A 15,741-nucleotide genomic window follows, 5' to 3' on the forward strand; every position below is an offset into this window, starting at 1 on the left:
CCGGGCTCCCAGACAAAGGGACAATGATCTGCCCCCAGGTGAGGATTAGGCCCAGACGCTGATGCTCCTCTCCGCACGTAGCAGCCAGGTGAGATCATGCATCACATGATGATCTCCCCAGGTCTCCCCGGTCTCCCGCTCATCTCCCTACCCACCTCCTTTACACGCCCACAAGGAAACCCTAATAAAAGCGAGACTTCAGCACAGGGAGTAGCGTCGCATCAATGCAATCCCGCGCTTCCTGTTGCTGACGCTCTCCGCCAGATGAAACCTCCTCCGCGTCTCGCCTATTCCTTAGCGACGACCCTGCGGGGTTGACTACAGTTGCCATTCACAGGTTTCACCATCCGATCTTACTTAACTCTCAGTTACTTGTGCGTATTTACCCTAACTAGCCCTTCCAGGCAGCACTCTCCCCACCCTCTACTTATATGCAATGTTTGGTCACTTCTGCTTCAGTGTATCAGAAGACATGTGCATATGTACTCAAAGCTTATACCGACAGTAAATTTTTGTTGGTCTTAAATGTGCCACTCACTTCATATGTGATAGTTCACATAACTAAGTCTTTAACTGTACTCTTGCAGTCAAAATTAGAGTGGTTAAACAGAGGAAGTTGGGATTTCTAATAAACATTGGCTGTTGTGAATATGGTTCCAGGAGATGATTGTTATCACTAAGTATCTAACATGAAGTACAACAGCATGATCTTGTATGTATGGCACAGGAGATCTGTATGTATTGGGTCCACTTGACTATGAGAAGCAGAAATCATATCGATTGATCCTAACCCTGAAGGATTTGGACAATGACGTAAATCCAACCAAGCAGTTCACAACACCCTGTAACATTACCATTAATGTGCTGGTAAGTGGAACATGGGAAGAGCATGCAAGGTCCAAGGAAAATGAGGTGATGGTAATGATGGCTACAAGCACCCATTACAAATGTCCAAGGGGAATCACCCCAGCCTGGAAACCTCAGCTCGAGACGTAGCCTTATTTATATTATTTCACAAACAAAACAGAAAAATTTCCTTCATGATTCATTAGAGGCGTATGTATGGGATTAGATACTGGAGTGGAGGGATGTTACAAGTTTTGATGAGCCCAGAGGAATGATGCTTGGATCCCAAGGTCAGGATTGATGAATATAGGTCTTTGCCACTGAGGCCCAGCACAGAATGTTCGTTATGCTGGTATATAAACTGCTCATTGTAATGATCCAGGCAGTCCAAATACCAGTGTTTTAGGAGATCACATTTTTTTATTTTGTTGTTTTATGTCCTTCTTTCAAGCTATAATGTCCTTAAAGAAGTTGTCTACCATGTGCCACATTTTCTTCCTTTGGCAACACTTGTACATGCTACAGGACACACTTAAAATAGTTTCTCCATTAGATACCTCTGACCATCATATTCTGCCCTGACTTTAAGGTCACAAAACATTTCACATATTGGTTGGTCTCATCTATAGTATTATATATATTTCCTGCGCCCAGAAACATGGCCTTTCTCTTCTGTCTTGCAATAGAGTTGCCATCTTTGCTTCCCGATTGAAACGTTGTTTTTTTAATAGCTACATGACAAGCAAAAAAATTCACCTGTCACTGCATCTTCATGGGGGGAGAATTGCACCTGGTGAATTTCTGCATGTTGTGCCCCTGTATAAAGCACAGAAAAAAAACAGGCAATATGAGACTTCTGTTGTCATGTCCCTGGGCCCCAGTGCCCAGCACAACCCCCTCTCTGGAGTCCTGAGGTGCCTTTCCCAGCTGCTGACTGGCCCTGTACCAGGCAACAGCTAACTGGGTTCGTCGACCTCTTTAGCCATCCTGGCACTTACCCTTTTTATCCCCTCCTACCAAATTGGGCTCCGCCCATGGTCCTTCTCCCCGGCTCTTTTTTCAGAGGCTTTTTAAATCAGCCCGAGCCAGCAGGGTGGTTCCTCCCTCTTTGTATCTACAGGGCAAGCCTCAGCTGGTTCTCAAGCTTCTTTGCCTCTGTGGCTGGCCTGGGCCTTCCCAAGTTCTCCTTCTTCCCACCACTGGTGCCTCCTGGCTGCCACAACCCTTTTGGGCCCAGGACCGCCGAGATAAATGTTCTTTCCTGGTGGTTAGAGATGAGCTGCAGCAGAGAAGCTGGGAGTGACATCTGTATTCTTGACCATTCTAGTGACTGTATTGTCAATTTTGTATTGGGTTGGGAGAGGCAGGAGGACAGAAAGCTTGTGAATAATAATGACTGTTTATGACATATTTTTATGAACTTAATGAGAGGAAACATGCTTAAAAGCAGCTCTCTTGGAATCCAGGTTATGAATATATTCAATTATTCTTGCATAGGTTTTGTGAGATTTAACAGGGCCTGTGGCAAATATTCAATTTCAGTAAGTTTTCTGACAAAAGAAACACCTGAGGGGGGAGGTGACTACCAGCTGCATGCCATCCTCTGCTTTGTGGAGGAATGCAGAAAGAGACTTTTAATTTGGCTCATGCAAAACATTGTCAAGGTTCACAGAATTTATAATTGCTTATTTACCACTTTGGGCAATAGTGATGCTTACTTGTGGGTGGATAAGGAATACTCTATTCCAATATTCCTGGCATGCTGAGACATATTAAACCTTTTCCTATCCCTAGAATGTGAATGACAATGCTCCAGTGTGTACCCCAGACTTTGAGACACGTACCATATGTTCCACAAGGGCCACCGATACAAGTATTGTGACACTGCAGTGCCGTGATGAGGATGAGGAAAATGGTCGGCTGATCTACACCATTGTTGGCGGTATGGAATGGATGGGGCAGCGTATTAGGGAACAGATTTAATCAGAGTGAAAAATAGCCTCTTTGGTGCCCCCCCTCTCAAAACATCTGAAGAAAGTGGACTTAGGGGGAGCTACACTTTAGTTCTATGTTCATTTTTAAAAGTTTTCCCATAAATATTGGGCTGTTGTATTGAGAAAAAGAATTGGGGGGGGGGGGGGAAGAGAGCAAGAGAGACAGAGGAAGGTTCTATCATCTTTTCATCCACTACCATGTTCCCACTAAAAAAACACTCTGGAGCCACTGAAGCTGCTATAAGCAGCTGTCCTTGGTGAGGGTGGGGGGAGCTTTAAACATGAAGATGGAGCTAAATATAATCTGTTGTTCTGCCCTCAGAGAAAGTGGGTAGTATGTATTACAGACAGGACTAGATAGCTGCAGTGGAAGAGAGAGTGATTTAAGTACAATGGGGTAGGAAAGGTGGACTCTCAAAAGACAGAGAACATGAGAGAGTTTACCTTGAGAAGTGGGGGTGGGGGGCTGGCCTCTGCCAGGAGAGAAGGAAAGACAGCTTCCCATCAAAAAGAGAATATGATGATCTGAACACATTTAAACTCACAAGCTTATACTGGCTTATTCTCCCTAGAACTGAGAATTGTAGATGGGTAAATAAGAATCTCTAACAGAGCTCTGATAGTACCCTCACCAAACCATAGGATTCCCCGAGGGAAAGTGTAACAGTTTAAGTGGAATAAAACTCATGTATAAGTTTGCAGTCCAACTATGCTCTCTTATTTTTTTCCTCCAGGGAACACAAATGGGCGATTTCGTATGATAGACAACAGCTTGTTCCATAATACATTCTCCTTCAACCGTGATGGTATTTTTGACCCACGCAATTATGAGCTTCTGGTGCAAGTGATGGATAGCCATACACCTCACCTTAGCACCACAGCAACCATTATTGTCCATGTGATTCCTTGGACAACTACTGTGCCTACTACTAGCACTACTACCACCACGGTGAGGGGATAGATATAGTCAGGAACCTTTTGGACAATATTACTTGGAACTCTGGAGTTTCACTCCTCTACCTTCAATGTCTAATACTTATAGCATCCTTTAAGCATCCTCCATCTGTGTACTAGGATGGTGGTCCTCCAGCTGTGTCCACTGGGATGGTGGCTACAGAAAGAGTGTAGGTGGGACAGAGGTTTTTCACAATCTATATATATATCTTTATATATATATATATAAAGCTAACCATGTATTTGTTAGTGATGGTATAATTCAGTAACTGTTGGGCCAATTCCTCTGAAAATTCCCAGCCACTATAGGCAGCCAGGCAAGAGTGTTTTTAGATGTTCACATACCTGAAATTTCACACCTGGCCCAGGTAAAATGCCTTTTTCCTGGCGCTCCATGGTGAAGGACATGCAGCTGCCTGTGTGTAACTGTCACCCTTAGAATGTTCGTGCAGCTTAGAATGTTCGCTCAGATGGCCAGATATGAGCAGCGAAAACAGTACATAGGCAATAACTCAAGTGGAAGTGAAACACACACACGAGGAAGAGGGAAGGGAGGGAGGGGGAGGGGTGGCATGCAAGAGAAGAGAAGTGAGGGAGGGGAGAGAGTGAGGGGTGGCATGCAAGGGAGGGGAGGAGGGGGCCCAGCATCTGAATTTGACCCACCCACCCTAGCGGAGGGAGAGGGAAGGGTCAGCGTCTGTTCCTTTCCCATTTCACCACAATAACCCACAGCAACGTGTGGCCGGGTACCGCTAGTAATTACTAAGAATACAGTCCCTAACTCTGCATGCAAATGTAATGAGCTTTCTCCTGATGACCCTATCAGCTATGAATTCTCCAAGTGACCTTTTGGGATATTAGTAATAACAGTGTGCATGTAAACATACAAATGTCCTTCTCAGAAAATGTTGCTTTTGTTTTACCATGGTGGAACTCAGATTCTTTAACAGAGTAACTGGTGGGACATGAGAAAGGTTGGTAATGACTGTACTAGGATGTCTTGTTTTGCTACCCAATAGTGTAAAAATTGTCTCTTTGGGCCCCAGCAAAAATAGTCTCTTTGGGTCCCAGCAAAACTATTGGAGAAGGTGGACTTAGGGGAAGGGGTTCTGCAGGAGGGGAGGGTAATTAGCGGGACACTATAAAGCTGGACTGACATTGATACTGCATGGTTTCACCTTAGAAGCAAATTCATTTAGTTCCAAAACAGCCTGGCAAAGTATCTGTGCAGCATAATTTCTTGTAGATAGCATTTGCAACCAAGGCCTATATTAAGGTCCATATCAATCAGGGTTCAAAATGATTCATCCTAGTTGATGATGTGCATCCAGAGACTCACAGGGGGAGTGTGACCCTGTTATTATTTTTGAAATATTCTGTGCTGTTTAGCACATAAAAGTCTTCTGAATTACCTGAAATTCCTGGATTTTATGGTGTCATTGTTTATCTGAATGAGAGATCTCAGAGGGTACTTCTGGGTAATTGCTGGTAGCTACATGGGAAATATGTTGTGGAATATGGCAAGGTTTTATTTTGTTCCTAGCAGTATTTCACTTCTGTGGTATCCATGATTGACTGATCCTTATGATTTCAGATGGCACCTAAGAAACCCATAATTTTGCATAGAACAGAGGAATACTGGGCTCCAGATCCCTGGTTTGTCGTGGTTCTTACAGTCACTGGAATTCTTCTCCTCTCAGCCCTAGGTTTGTTGTTTTGGCATTTCTGCTGTAGGTGAGTATCTAGCAAAATCTCTCTATGCATTCCTTTTTTCCATGTCCACTATTGGCTCAGCTTGGAAACCGGCAAAATAACTGGCAATAGCTGGTTCCATGGACACTCTGGAAAGGGACTTGATTATGATTATGTGGCAACCAAACATGGGCAATCCCAACCAGACAGGACCTAAACTGGTCCCAGAGAAGCTCCTGTGTTCTCTTCCCCAATACTTGAAAACTTGTGGGGTATTTTTTTGTTGCCTCGTATATACCCCTGCCTCTCTGAACTCAAACAACATTGCAGTCAGTCCCATACTTTGTCAAACTGTAGGTTTGGTAGGAAGTCTCATCTGACTTTTCTACTGATGTTTGAATTTCAGGAAAGCACAAACAGAGGCATCTCAGCCCCTACTGCAGAACAGGTAAAAAATCCTGACCTTGGCCCTATTCTTGCATTATGGAAACCTATTAACCTCTATTAATCTTTTGATTCCTGTCTGTTATTCTATAGGGGCCAAAGGATGGAAAGGAACTACATTGTGACAGAAGAATCTAGCAATGACAAAGGGAACGTTTCTGCTGAGGTGCTGAGTCTGGTATGGCATGCCCCAATTTGAAATTTTCAAATAGTTTGTGGTTAGACTTTATTATATAGTATCTTATACTGGAAAACTATGTAACTGTTACCACATAGCAAACATATTTGTGACTATTCTAAAACCTTAACGTGTAGGCATTTAACTACTGTTTAGTTCATCCACAGCCACCCTCACTTTATTGAGTCTTTGGGCATTAATAGATTTTAAAGAAAAAGTACCACAAAATGGCTTCCATGATCCTGTTTCAGGCTGGGAGGCTGTTTTTTGTTTGTTTGTTTGTTTTAGGGAAATAAGAAAACTTTCAGGTGTAATTGACCAAGTTTACTAATATTTATCCAACTGAAATAAATTTTGCTGAGTCACCTTAGTTACCATCTGTAAGTCCGGGTGGGAATCATAGGCTTTGATAGTTGAATCCAGTTGAAACCAATACTGTGTACAATAGATTTTATTCGGCGTGTGTATGGATGTGGCAGGTGCTTGGAGGTTGAGATGGGTTTCTATGGCTCAGACTGGAGAGATGCAAGTCTACTATTTGCCTCCTCTTTTTCTTTCCTTATCTCTTTTAACTGTTCTTTCATTTCTTGAAGTGAGGGCCACGTTCCCTATTTCTGTTGTTGTTGAAGCTGTTGTTGAGGTGAGGTAGTTCCAAGCAAACACATATCCTTTCAAGCAAACACAAATGTAGCAAGCTGCAAAATCATGTATCCGTTGCCCTTTAACACTGTGGCTACTGCATAAACTTTGCTGGAGGCAACTGGAACTTTGCTCTCTCCCTGCTCCCACCAGGACAAAAAGAAGAGAATTTGAAAAGGGGTAAAGAAGGGGTGTCAAACAGGTCAGGATAAGACAGGGGTCTGCAACCTGTGGCTCTCCAGATGTTCATGGACTACAATTCCCATCAGCCCCTGCCAGCATGGCCAATTAGCCATGCTGGCAGGGGCTGATGGGATTTGTAGTCCATGAACATCTGGAGAGCCGCAGGTTGCAGACCCCTGGGATAAGAGAAGAGGCAGGAAGCAAGTACATGGAACACACTGGTGGATGCCATCGCACTGATTGACATTCTGGCCAATTCCCCACGGTCAATTAATTATGTGATACTCACACAAAATATCAAGGATTCAGGAAAAACTCCCCACTGCCTGATCGATGAACAAGGATTCATCCCGGTTCTGGCGCTCATTTTCCCCCTTATCCCGCGTCTTTGCCAAACCTGCTTGAAAGTACTACTTTTTCAAAAAACAAGTCTTCAATCCAGTTTGGAGGGGAGGATCGGGGTGTGTGTGTTGAATCTTGGTTCAAATTTCCTGCCGTGGAGCATGACGCAAATGCCTTACAATCAATCAGTGCATGTGGTGCTGTTCTCGCGAGAGCACGAGAACCAACCAGAAACTTGGGCGGGAGAGACATGATGACGTTCTGATGTCATAACGTCAGCAAGTTTTTGTGGGAGAGTAAAAAAAGATCCCGCCCCAATCAGAAGAGACCCGCCGATCGTGTGGTAGTGGGGATTGTTAAATTTCTTGAATCCAAGATAGGCCTAGATGTCTTCACTGGAAACATGCTGCGGTGGGGAGATTGAAACCTCGATGAAAAGGTGCAGTTTATTTTCAAACTTGATTTAGATTGAATTTCCCAGTGGGGATTGGGTCTCTGTTGGAAATCACTGAAAGGCAAACACTTTTGCATGCCTTGTTTGGCACCTTCTGATAGCTTCAGTGTCTCCTGCAGTCAGAAACTGGAATGGTGTAACTGAGAATTTTCCTCATCCATCAAGATCCTCCAGTTTAGATTCCAAAAATATGTAATAACAGAAGTTAAGAAAGGAATAACTTGGAATTATCTCAAGTTCAAGCAACACTTCCTCTCCATACAAGCCTTTGGCATGAATGGTTGAGAGTACAATCATATGAGTCTAGTTGTCACTCTCTCCCATTACAGCACCACCACTTTGATGGCCGTGCTCAGGACCCTGGTAAGTCCATTCTTCAGTTTGCTTTGTAATAGCTTTTAAGGTAGGTTCCAGACGTATTGTATAAGACAGCAGTGTAGTTCAAAGAATGCTCAACCAAACACAACACTGAATTCACACATTAATATAGCAAATTTGGAACAAAGCATTAGGAGCAGCAGTGTAAGAGGTTAAGAGCTCGTGTATCTAATCTGGAGGAACCGGGTTTGATTCCCAGCTCTGCCGCCTGAGCTGTGGAGGCTTATCTGGGGAATTCACACTCCCACACACGCCAGCTGGGTGACCTTGGGCTAGTCACAGCTTCTTAGAGCTCTCTCAGCCCCACCCACCGCACAGGGTGTTTGTTGTGAGGGGGGAAGGGCAAGGAGATTGTAAGCCCCTTTGAGTCTCCTGCAGGAGAGAAAGGGGGATAAAAATCCAAACTCTTCTTCTTCTTCTTAGAGCACAGATCAAAAATTCTATATAGCAGGGCCATGTATGAAATGGGGGGATTCAATATACCTGGAAGAAATCCAGCAGTTTGCAGAAAAACCTGACCACTTAAAACAATTTGAGGGGGGAGTTTAAAAAGCCTCAAAACAAAGGGAAAAATGAACCCCTATGCTGCATTTTGAGATCTCACTTGCTATTATGAAGGCTAACCCATAAACTATGTTGAAGAGGGGCCACAGTTGATGCTGGGCAAAGGGGAATTAAGGCAAGGGCAATGGGGGGAGGACAAGTAAGCAAAACAGAAGCTGGGGGGGGGAAGGAAAATAAAGGCACAGGCCTTTATTGGAGGAACAGTCAGTGAAGGGAGAGGAGGCAGTGGTAGGTGGTCAAGTCACGGGGAGAGAGGCAGCAGCGGGGAGTGTGAGGGCAGAAAGAAGAAAGAAAAGGAAGTGGGGACCAGCAAAGTGAATGTGATCTCCCTTCCACTGAGAGTTCCTTGTAGGCCCCTCCTTGTATAATGATATTTTCCTAACTAACTCTTTTATATATTTGCAAGAATGACTGACCATATTGATCCCATGGGTAGAACTTAACTTATTAACTGAAAGCTGAGATGATGTACGCCATCACCCATAATGTGCTCCAGCAGCTATCACACATCATAGCAAAACAAAGGTCTTATAATACCTAACTTAATCTTCACAGTGAGGGCATCCTCATCTCCATAATCCATATTGAATTAATGGTGTATAACACCTGCAGGCTGTACTGGTTCTTTGTTGGGAAGTTTGATTCCTAAGGTTATGTATGACACCCACAGTAGACAGAAGTCCCAGGAGGTACCCTCATAAGCCCCTTTTCTGTACAGTGTCATAAAGACAGGCCAATGGCACTCTGGTCATATTAGTTTTATTGGTGGGCAGGAAGAGACGTTGAAGGATGGGGAGGTAGTGATGAATGAGACCAAGACCTGATGTTGTTCTTTGCTTTATGTCTCTAGTCACAGGCCAGCATTACCTGTACGACAGCAGCAGTGGAGCACGGCGCTGGGTGTGAGTGTGGTCTGTTCCATCCTAAGGACAGCAGCATGAGGGCACACAGACATGATGGGAAGAGAAGATAAAGAGCAGGCTTTCTGCACAGAATGCACAGTGTAAATATCACATGGTTCCTACCCAGTGTATTGGAACAGAACTTTTCCATAAGTTTCCTCTACTTATTACATCCACCTTGTATATCAACTTGTAGAAGTGAAGTGTTGCAACTGAGTGGTTCTCCTCCAGCCAGCTGTATTTCCTTTGGCCAATTCCTACCATATATACTCACGTATAAGCCGAGTTTTTCAGCCCTCTTTTAAGGCTGAAAAATGCCCCCTTGGCTTATAATAACGAAGTCCCTAATTTCCAGCAGCCGAGGTTCTTCCAGGCCTTCTCTGCCGCAGGCTGGGAGGCGTGTAGCCAGTGACGACTCTCCCTGCAGCTGCACAAGCCGCTTGTTGCTGCCTTCCTCGGAGGTTGAAGGGGAACCCTGGCTGGCTGGGCTTCCTCAAACCCCGGGAGGCAGAGGGAGCTCCTTATTTGGGCAGTGACTCCCCCTGATGTCATTGCCCAAATAAGGAGCTCCCTCCACCTCTGGGCTGGGTTTGAGAAAGCCCAGCCTGCCAGGAGGCGGAGGGAGCTCCTTATTTGGGCAGTGACTCCCCCTGATGTCATTGCCCAAATAAGGAGCCCCCTCCACCTCCTGGTTGCCTGGGCTTCCTCAAACCCAGCGGTGGGTGGGTGGGTGGGTGGGTGGGTGGGTGGAGGGAGCTCCTTATTTGGGCAATGACATCAGGGGGAGTCACTGCCCAAATAAGGCCTCTACCTCAACTCCTTATTTGGACATGACATCAGGAGGTACTGCTAGGCAGGAACTCCCTCCTCCCAAGCTTCCACCTTCGCCACTCCATGCTGAAGTCAATACGTTTCCCCAGGTTTTGGTAGTAAAATTAGGTGCCTCGGCTTATACACGAGTCAGCTTATACACGAGTTTATACGGTATTTCTATTTGATGAACTTCAAGAACAGATACCAGAACTGCCACCTTTGCTTTTCTTCTCTTGGCCACCTACTTTTAAGAGTATCTGACCAACAGTGTGATTAGTTAATAAAATCATTGAAAATTAAATATTTAGAAAATTGTTTGAATACTCAATAACAAGAAGCCCTAGTCCAAGTGATTCTCTGGATGGACCAGCAACACAAATAATGACAAAATGTTGGGGTATGAGTCCTCACACCTCAGTTTGGGTAGCTGCCATCCCCTTTTTCATATACCAGAACCAAGCCGGAACCAAGAGGCAGGCTTCCAACCTTCCTGGTAATAAAATCAAGAAAGTCACCCCTGCAATGCGAGTTTCACAAAACAATTATTCTGGTAGATGTAGCCACATACAGTGGTGGGATTCAGCAGGTTCGCAGCACTTCGGGAGAACCAGTTGTTAAAATTGTGCTTGTTTACAACCAGTTGTTAAATTATTTGAATCCCACCACCGGAACCAGTTGTTAAATCCTTTGAATCCCACCACTGGCCACATAGGTCTAGGAAGCCATCCGAAGACAAAATTCCAAAATATAATTAAAATGATTTATTGAAAGTATGCAAGAATATTTCTAAAAGAACATTAAGCAGTGGGCATTAAAATAACAAAACTAGCTCAAAATTACTAACTAAGCAGTAACAACATGGGTCGAAATTAGATGTTACCTTTCCAGCTGCCATCCTCCAGCAGTCCACCCTTTCTGAGAGTCACTATGGACAGACAGCATTTTTAGCCCATAGGCTAGTACAAAATCACAAGGTCCAAAAGTGGATTGAGGTGCTGATGGGCAAGAACCAAAGAGCCTCCCTTTTAAATAGTCTAGCTAGAGATTAATTGGTTATAGGCAGCTTAAAAGTTTAGCCAAGCAAGCACAGAAATAGCTGTGTAGGGAAGACACAGTGTAATATTGTGGCTTATGGGCTGATATTAAAGAACAACACTGTGCCTCTTTCTTAAGAGTTTCAAAGCTGTTACCATAGAGATGTGGTTGGGTAGCCAAGCAACCCAGACAAGATGAAAACTTAGAAAGTAGCTTGGAAAAAGTTTTAATATGGGATGGATAGAAAGCTTAGAGCACAGGTGCCAGAGGTGGCACTCAGAGCCCTCTTTGTGGGCATGCGCAGAGTCGCCCCCCACTCCACTCCACCCCACCCCACCCCACCCCCCACACACCCAGGCTGGCCTGGGCCACTGGGCTCGATTACCGGTATTAGAATTAACCCTAAGACTTAGTTTTGGGGAAGCACTGCTTTGGGGAAGTACTGTTAAACCCCACTGATTTTCATGCGAAGAACTAAAGCGCGATCCTTTACCTGGGAGTAAGCTCGGTTGCTGGCAATGGGGCTTGCTTCTGAGTAAACCCTCCTAGGGTCGTGATTCACCCATTGGAAGAGTTGCACGGTTGCTTCAAAGCAAAGCCACCGACTACCACCAAGCTTACTCCCTAGTAACGCATGCCTCAGAGCCAACCACTTTTTCTAAACTAAAACCTCAGTATTCAGGTTAAATTGCCGGGTTGGCACTTTGCGATAAGTGAGTGGGTTTGGGTTGCAATTTGGGCACTCAGTCTAGAAAAGGTTCGCCATCACTGGCTTAGAGGAATGTTCTGCGCATGTACCAATATTACTTACTGCTCTGTATAAAGATCTGGCCCCAAAGATTGTGTGAGCCTCTGTCCTTTCACTTGCTGGAGCTCCCTTTATTCAAATAAAACCTTTTTGACTTTCCTCCTGACTTGAATACTTCATTTGGCTGAAAGCACACCAGGAAATGGTCTCGTTTCACGATAGGAGGCATGAATAAGGCACCAAGAGCACACAAAACTAGGATGAACTGCTACATTTTGTGGCCAGGGGTCAGAGTTGGTGTGCACCCATTGGCCAAACAGATCTATGGCTGGTGATGTCAATTAATCACATAACCCTGTCGTGATCCAGATGACCCAGCGGGTCAGAGTGAAACAAAGTACAAGCTAATCTGCAGGCCCTCTTATTTCTCACAGATGTCAGTGCTCATAATTTTTCCTGCTAATTAAATGGAATGTGGCTCCACTGTTCTGGACCTTGGAGACTTAATGGGGAGGCATGATAGAGACTCCAGGGTTCTTACCTTAGTTGCAAAAGGTCACAACTTTGCTGAACTTCAAGCACAGCACAGCTATTTTCCATTTTCAACTCTTCTATCATTGGCCTGAAGCCTGAACCAATATGTAAGATAACAAGAAATTACATTTAGGGACTCAGTTTTTTGGCAGTTAATTAAATATGATTCAATCTGTTGGCAGCCCTACTCCCGCAACATTTCCATATCACTTGGAAGTATTGCATGCATGTACATTTTTCTTGGCCAGTTTCACAGGCCAAGGTAACATGAACTATATATCAGGATCCGTAAATAAAAGCTATGGCTATGTTAGCTTGAAAGAGGAATGAGAGGTGCAACAGAGAAGTGAGAGCTGGGGCGGGGGCTTGATTGTTCCAGTTAATTCCAGAAAGTCCTCATGATTTTTCCATTAGCTCTCTGCACTGTGCATATACACAATGTCTCTCTCACAAAGAAAAATAAAAGGAGTATTGCCGTAGAACAAGGGAAGCTCGAACTCTCTGTTGCGAAGATTAGAGTTGCAGAGTTTTAACTTCCTTGTTTATCTTTTCCCATTCTGTTTTCAAGATGGCAAGGACACTATCCCCAACTGGAAAGCTTTGTGACCCCCGAGGCAGAGTCACATAGATCTTTTGAGGAAGGGCCAATGTGTACTAGATGCACATGTGGCCTTCAGTGGTCATGTAAAAGGACTTATTGACTGCTTCCATACCAGGACACTTCTGCGCTACTAAGAAATTTAATCAACTAGCTACAAGCAGAATTGTTACTGATTTCACTCAATATATATAGTGCTCTTTTCCCCATAAAACACTAATCGTCGTTCCCTTGGGCAAAATCCTACCATGGATGCATTCAGATATTGTGCTATAGTGCAATTTTTCATGATGGATATGAATGTGGCCTATGATCATGCACTGTGTTCTCTTCTCACACTCAGAGTCAGCACATCTGAGGATAAACTCCAGTTCCTTGTGTCATACAAACACAATCCCCCTTGGTAAATAGATGCTTGTTTACTCCCTACAAAATGGAATTCTACACCACAGTTTAATCTTGGGTTTGAAAAGGCTTAATTTCACCCACGGACCTGCACTTTTATGTCACAGGGCAGAAGTGTTTGCTTAAAATCAGGAATTCTTAATTGTGTTCTATATGAGAAGGAGTGAGAATTGATGGCGCATGAGAAACAAGTGGTGCTTGTGTTTGTTACAGGGCATCACGACTTAGTGTGATGTCTAAATGCAGCCTATATATTTACTTGGTAATGTCCTGTTCAGCAAAGGTTCTACTTTTCTCTGCATTTTCCTTTTGTTCCTTGTTCCACTTAGTCACTTTCTGTAGTCATGGCATTCCTGAAGCAACGTGCAATTATAATTTCTTGTATAGTTCATTTTTTAGAATTTTATTTTTATTGCAACACTATACAGATTATTAAACATTAAAACATTTATGTAGTAATTAGAGTGGCTTTGGTGGCAAAGTTCCTCTGCATTCACCTCTGTGGTTCTAAATTGAAATTGAAAAACGCACTGGTTCCACGGGGACCAATGGAATTCACATTTTACTGAGAAAAAAGTCCTGCTGAATTCACTGAAACTTAAAATATCTTCCTGTGAATTCATGAAGACTAAAAAAATGTATTGTGGCATAAACTTTCACATGCAAGGTTCACTCTGTCAGATGCTGGAAAATACCTCCTCAGTAAATGTACTTACAATGCAGATTTTAATAACAATATCTACAATTTTAGAATAATATTCCATTTGATGGGACATCATACTTTTGACTCAAACCCTCCTATTGATGAAATTAGATAACAATCCTTTTGCCTTTTCTTTCATCTCTCACAAGTTCAAAATCAATTTTTCCTCTGCCTCGTTTAATGGGATATCATATAGACTCTGATAAATATAATATCTTTCTGGCCTCTCTCCATATCTCAGTACTGGAGAAGAAAGTACATGGTGAGATTTTACTACATAATGAACTATGTCCTAAACACATTTTATCATTTGCATGATATTCCCAAAAGCTGTGATTTACAGCTGGTGTCTTTACATCCCTTTGCTATACAATTATGATGAAATTAGCTGTTAGATAAAGGGATGAAGCTTTTCAAGGCTGGAGACAAGACACCTGACATTTTTTGTAGTATATATAGATATTTCTATTGTGTTTCTTTCAACTTTAGTCAAACAGGTGCTGCAGGAATTTTTTTTAATCCCAAACCTTGCAGAATCTATTTGCTAGGGATGAAAGTGGATTTGTGTATGTGTGTGTAAAGTGCCGAAAAGTCACAGCTGATTTGCAGCAGAGTGGGCCATTCATGAACTGTAATCTTATTTTTAAACTACTCTGTCTTCAACTCAAATTATTCCAAGCTGGATGGAAATTTTGTAAAAAAAAATTTCTACAAAGAGAGGGTAAAAGCAGAAAAAGTAAAAACTAAATTGTAAAAAATAAGGGCACTTCATTTTTCTTCTTTCTGAAGAGTTGTAAGCGATTTATGAAAGTATGGAGAGGAGTGGTAAGAATCCAAAATAAGCACAAAGTAGGGGCAGAGAAGGGCAAACTTCCCCCCAATGTCTCTTGCCTTGACAACCGCACAAGGTCATTATAAATCAGCTGTGATTTGATGGCAACAGGATTTTAGCAAATCTAGCATAATCTTTATGGTATGGTCAGAGGGCAAGTCCTTAATCAAAGCCTGGATAAGAACAAACTCTTCGGAGCCGCCGGAGTTTGTTTTAGGCAGATACTCTAGGAAAGAGCCTGTAAAAAGGGGTCAGAGGCCAGGTTATGCAAAAGGTAATCTAGGAACCACTTTCCACAGCGATAGCAGAGGTCAGTCCTAAAAGATTTACCTCAAGGTGGAGGTAGAGATACACAATGAAACCAAACTATGGTTGGTTTGGCAAGTCATGACTTCTCAGCCTATAGACTACCGCCCCAACACAAGAGATTTGTTACGTCACGTTTGCGCAGCGTGCGTCGGAAAACAGAAGGCGTGGTTCCCGTTGGGGCGATATGGAAGAGT

The 15,741-nt window shown here is 43.5% G+C and overlaps 1 protein-coding gene across 3 annotated transcripts in view; it reads left to right on the top strand.

Moving 5' to 3' along the window:
* Window positions 1–9,896, top strand: part of CDHR4 (cadherin related family member 4) — a 38,315-nt gene extending 28,419 nt beyond the window's left edge. For all 3 annotated transcript variants that reach the window (XM_048491095.1, XM_048491096.1, XM_048491097.1), the window contains 8 exons: window positions 728–867; window positions 2,641–2,788; window positions 3,575–3,789; window positions 5,389–5,528; window positions 5,893–5,934; window positions 6,024–6,108; window positions 8,056–8,089; window positions 9,519–9,896. In XM_048491095.1, the coding sequence (XP_048347052.1) occupies window positions 728–867; window positions 2,641–2,788; window positions 3,575–3,789; window positions 5,389–5,528; window positions 5,893–5,934; window positions 6,024–6,108; window positions 8,056–8,089; window positions 9,519–9,574 (860 nt within the window). In that variant the 3' untranslated portion in view covers window positions 9,575–9,896. The remainder of the gene's footprint in view (window positions 1–727; window positions 868–2,640; window positions 2,789–3,574; window positions 3,790–5,388; window positions 5,529–5,892; window positions 5,935–6,023; window positions 6,109–8,055; window positions 8,090–9,518) is intronic.
* Window positions 9,897–15,741: the final 5,845 nt, after the last annotated feature.

This window comes from Sphaerodactylus townsendi, linkage group LG03 (genome assembly GCF_021028975.2).
Source record: "Sphaerodactylus townsendi isolate TG3544 linkage group LG03, MPM_Stown_v2.3, whole genome shotgun sequence".
Lineage (NCBI taxonomy): Eukaryota > Metazoa > Chordata > Lepidosauria > Squamata > Sphaerodactylidae > Sphaerodactylus > Sphaerodactylus townsendi.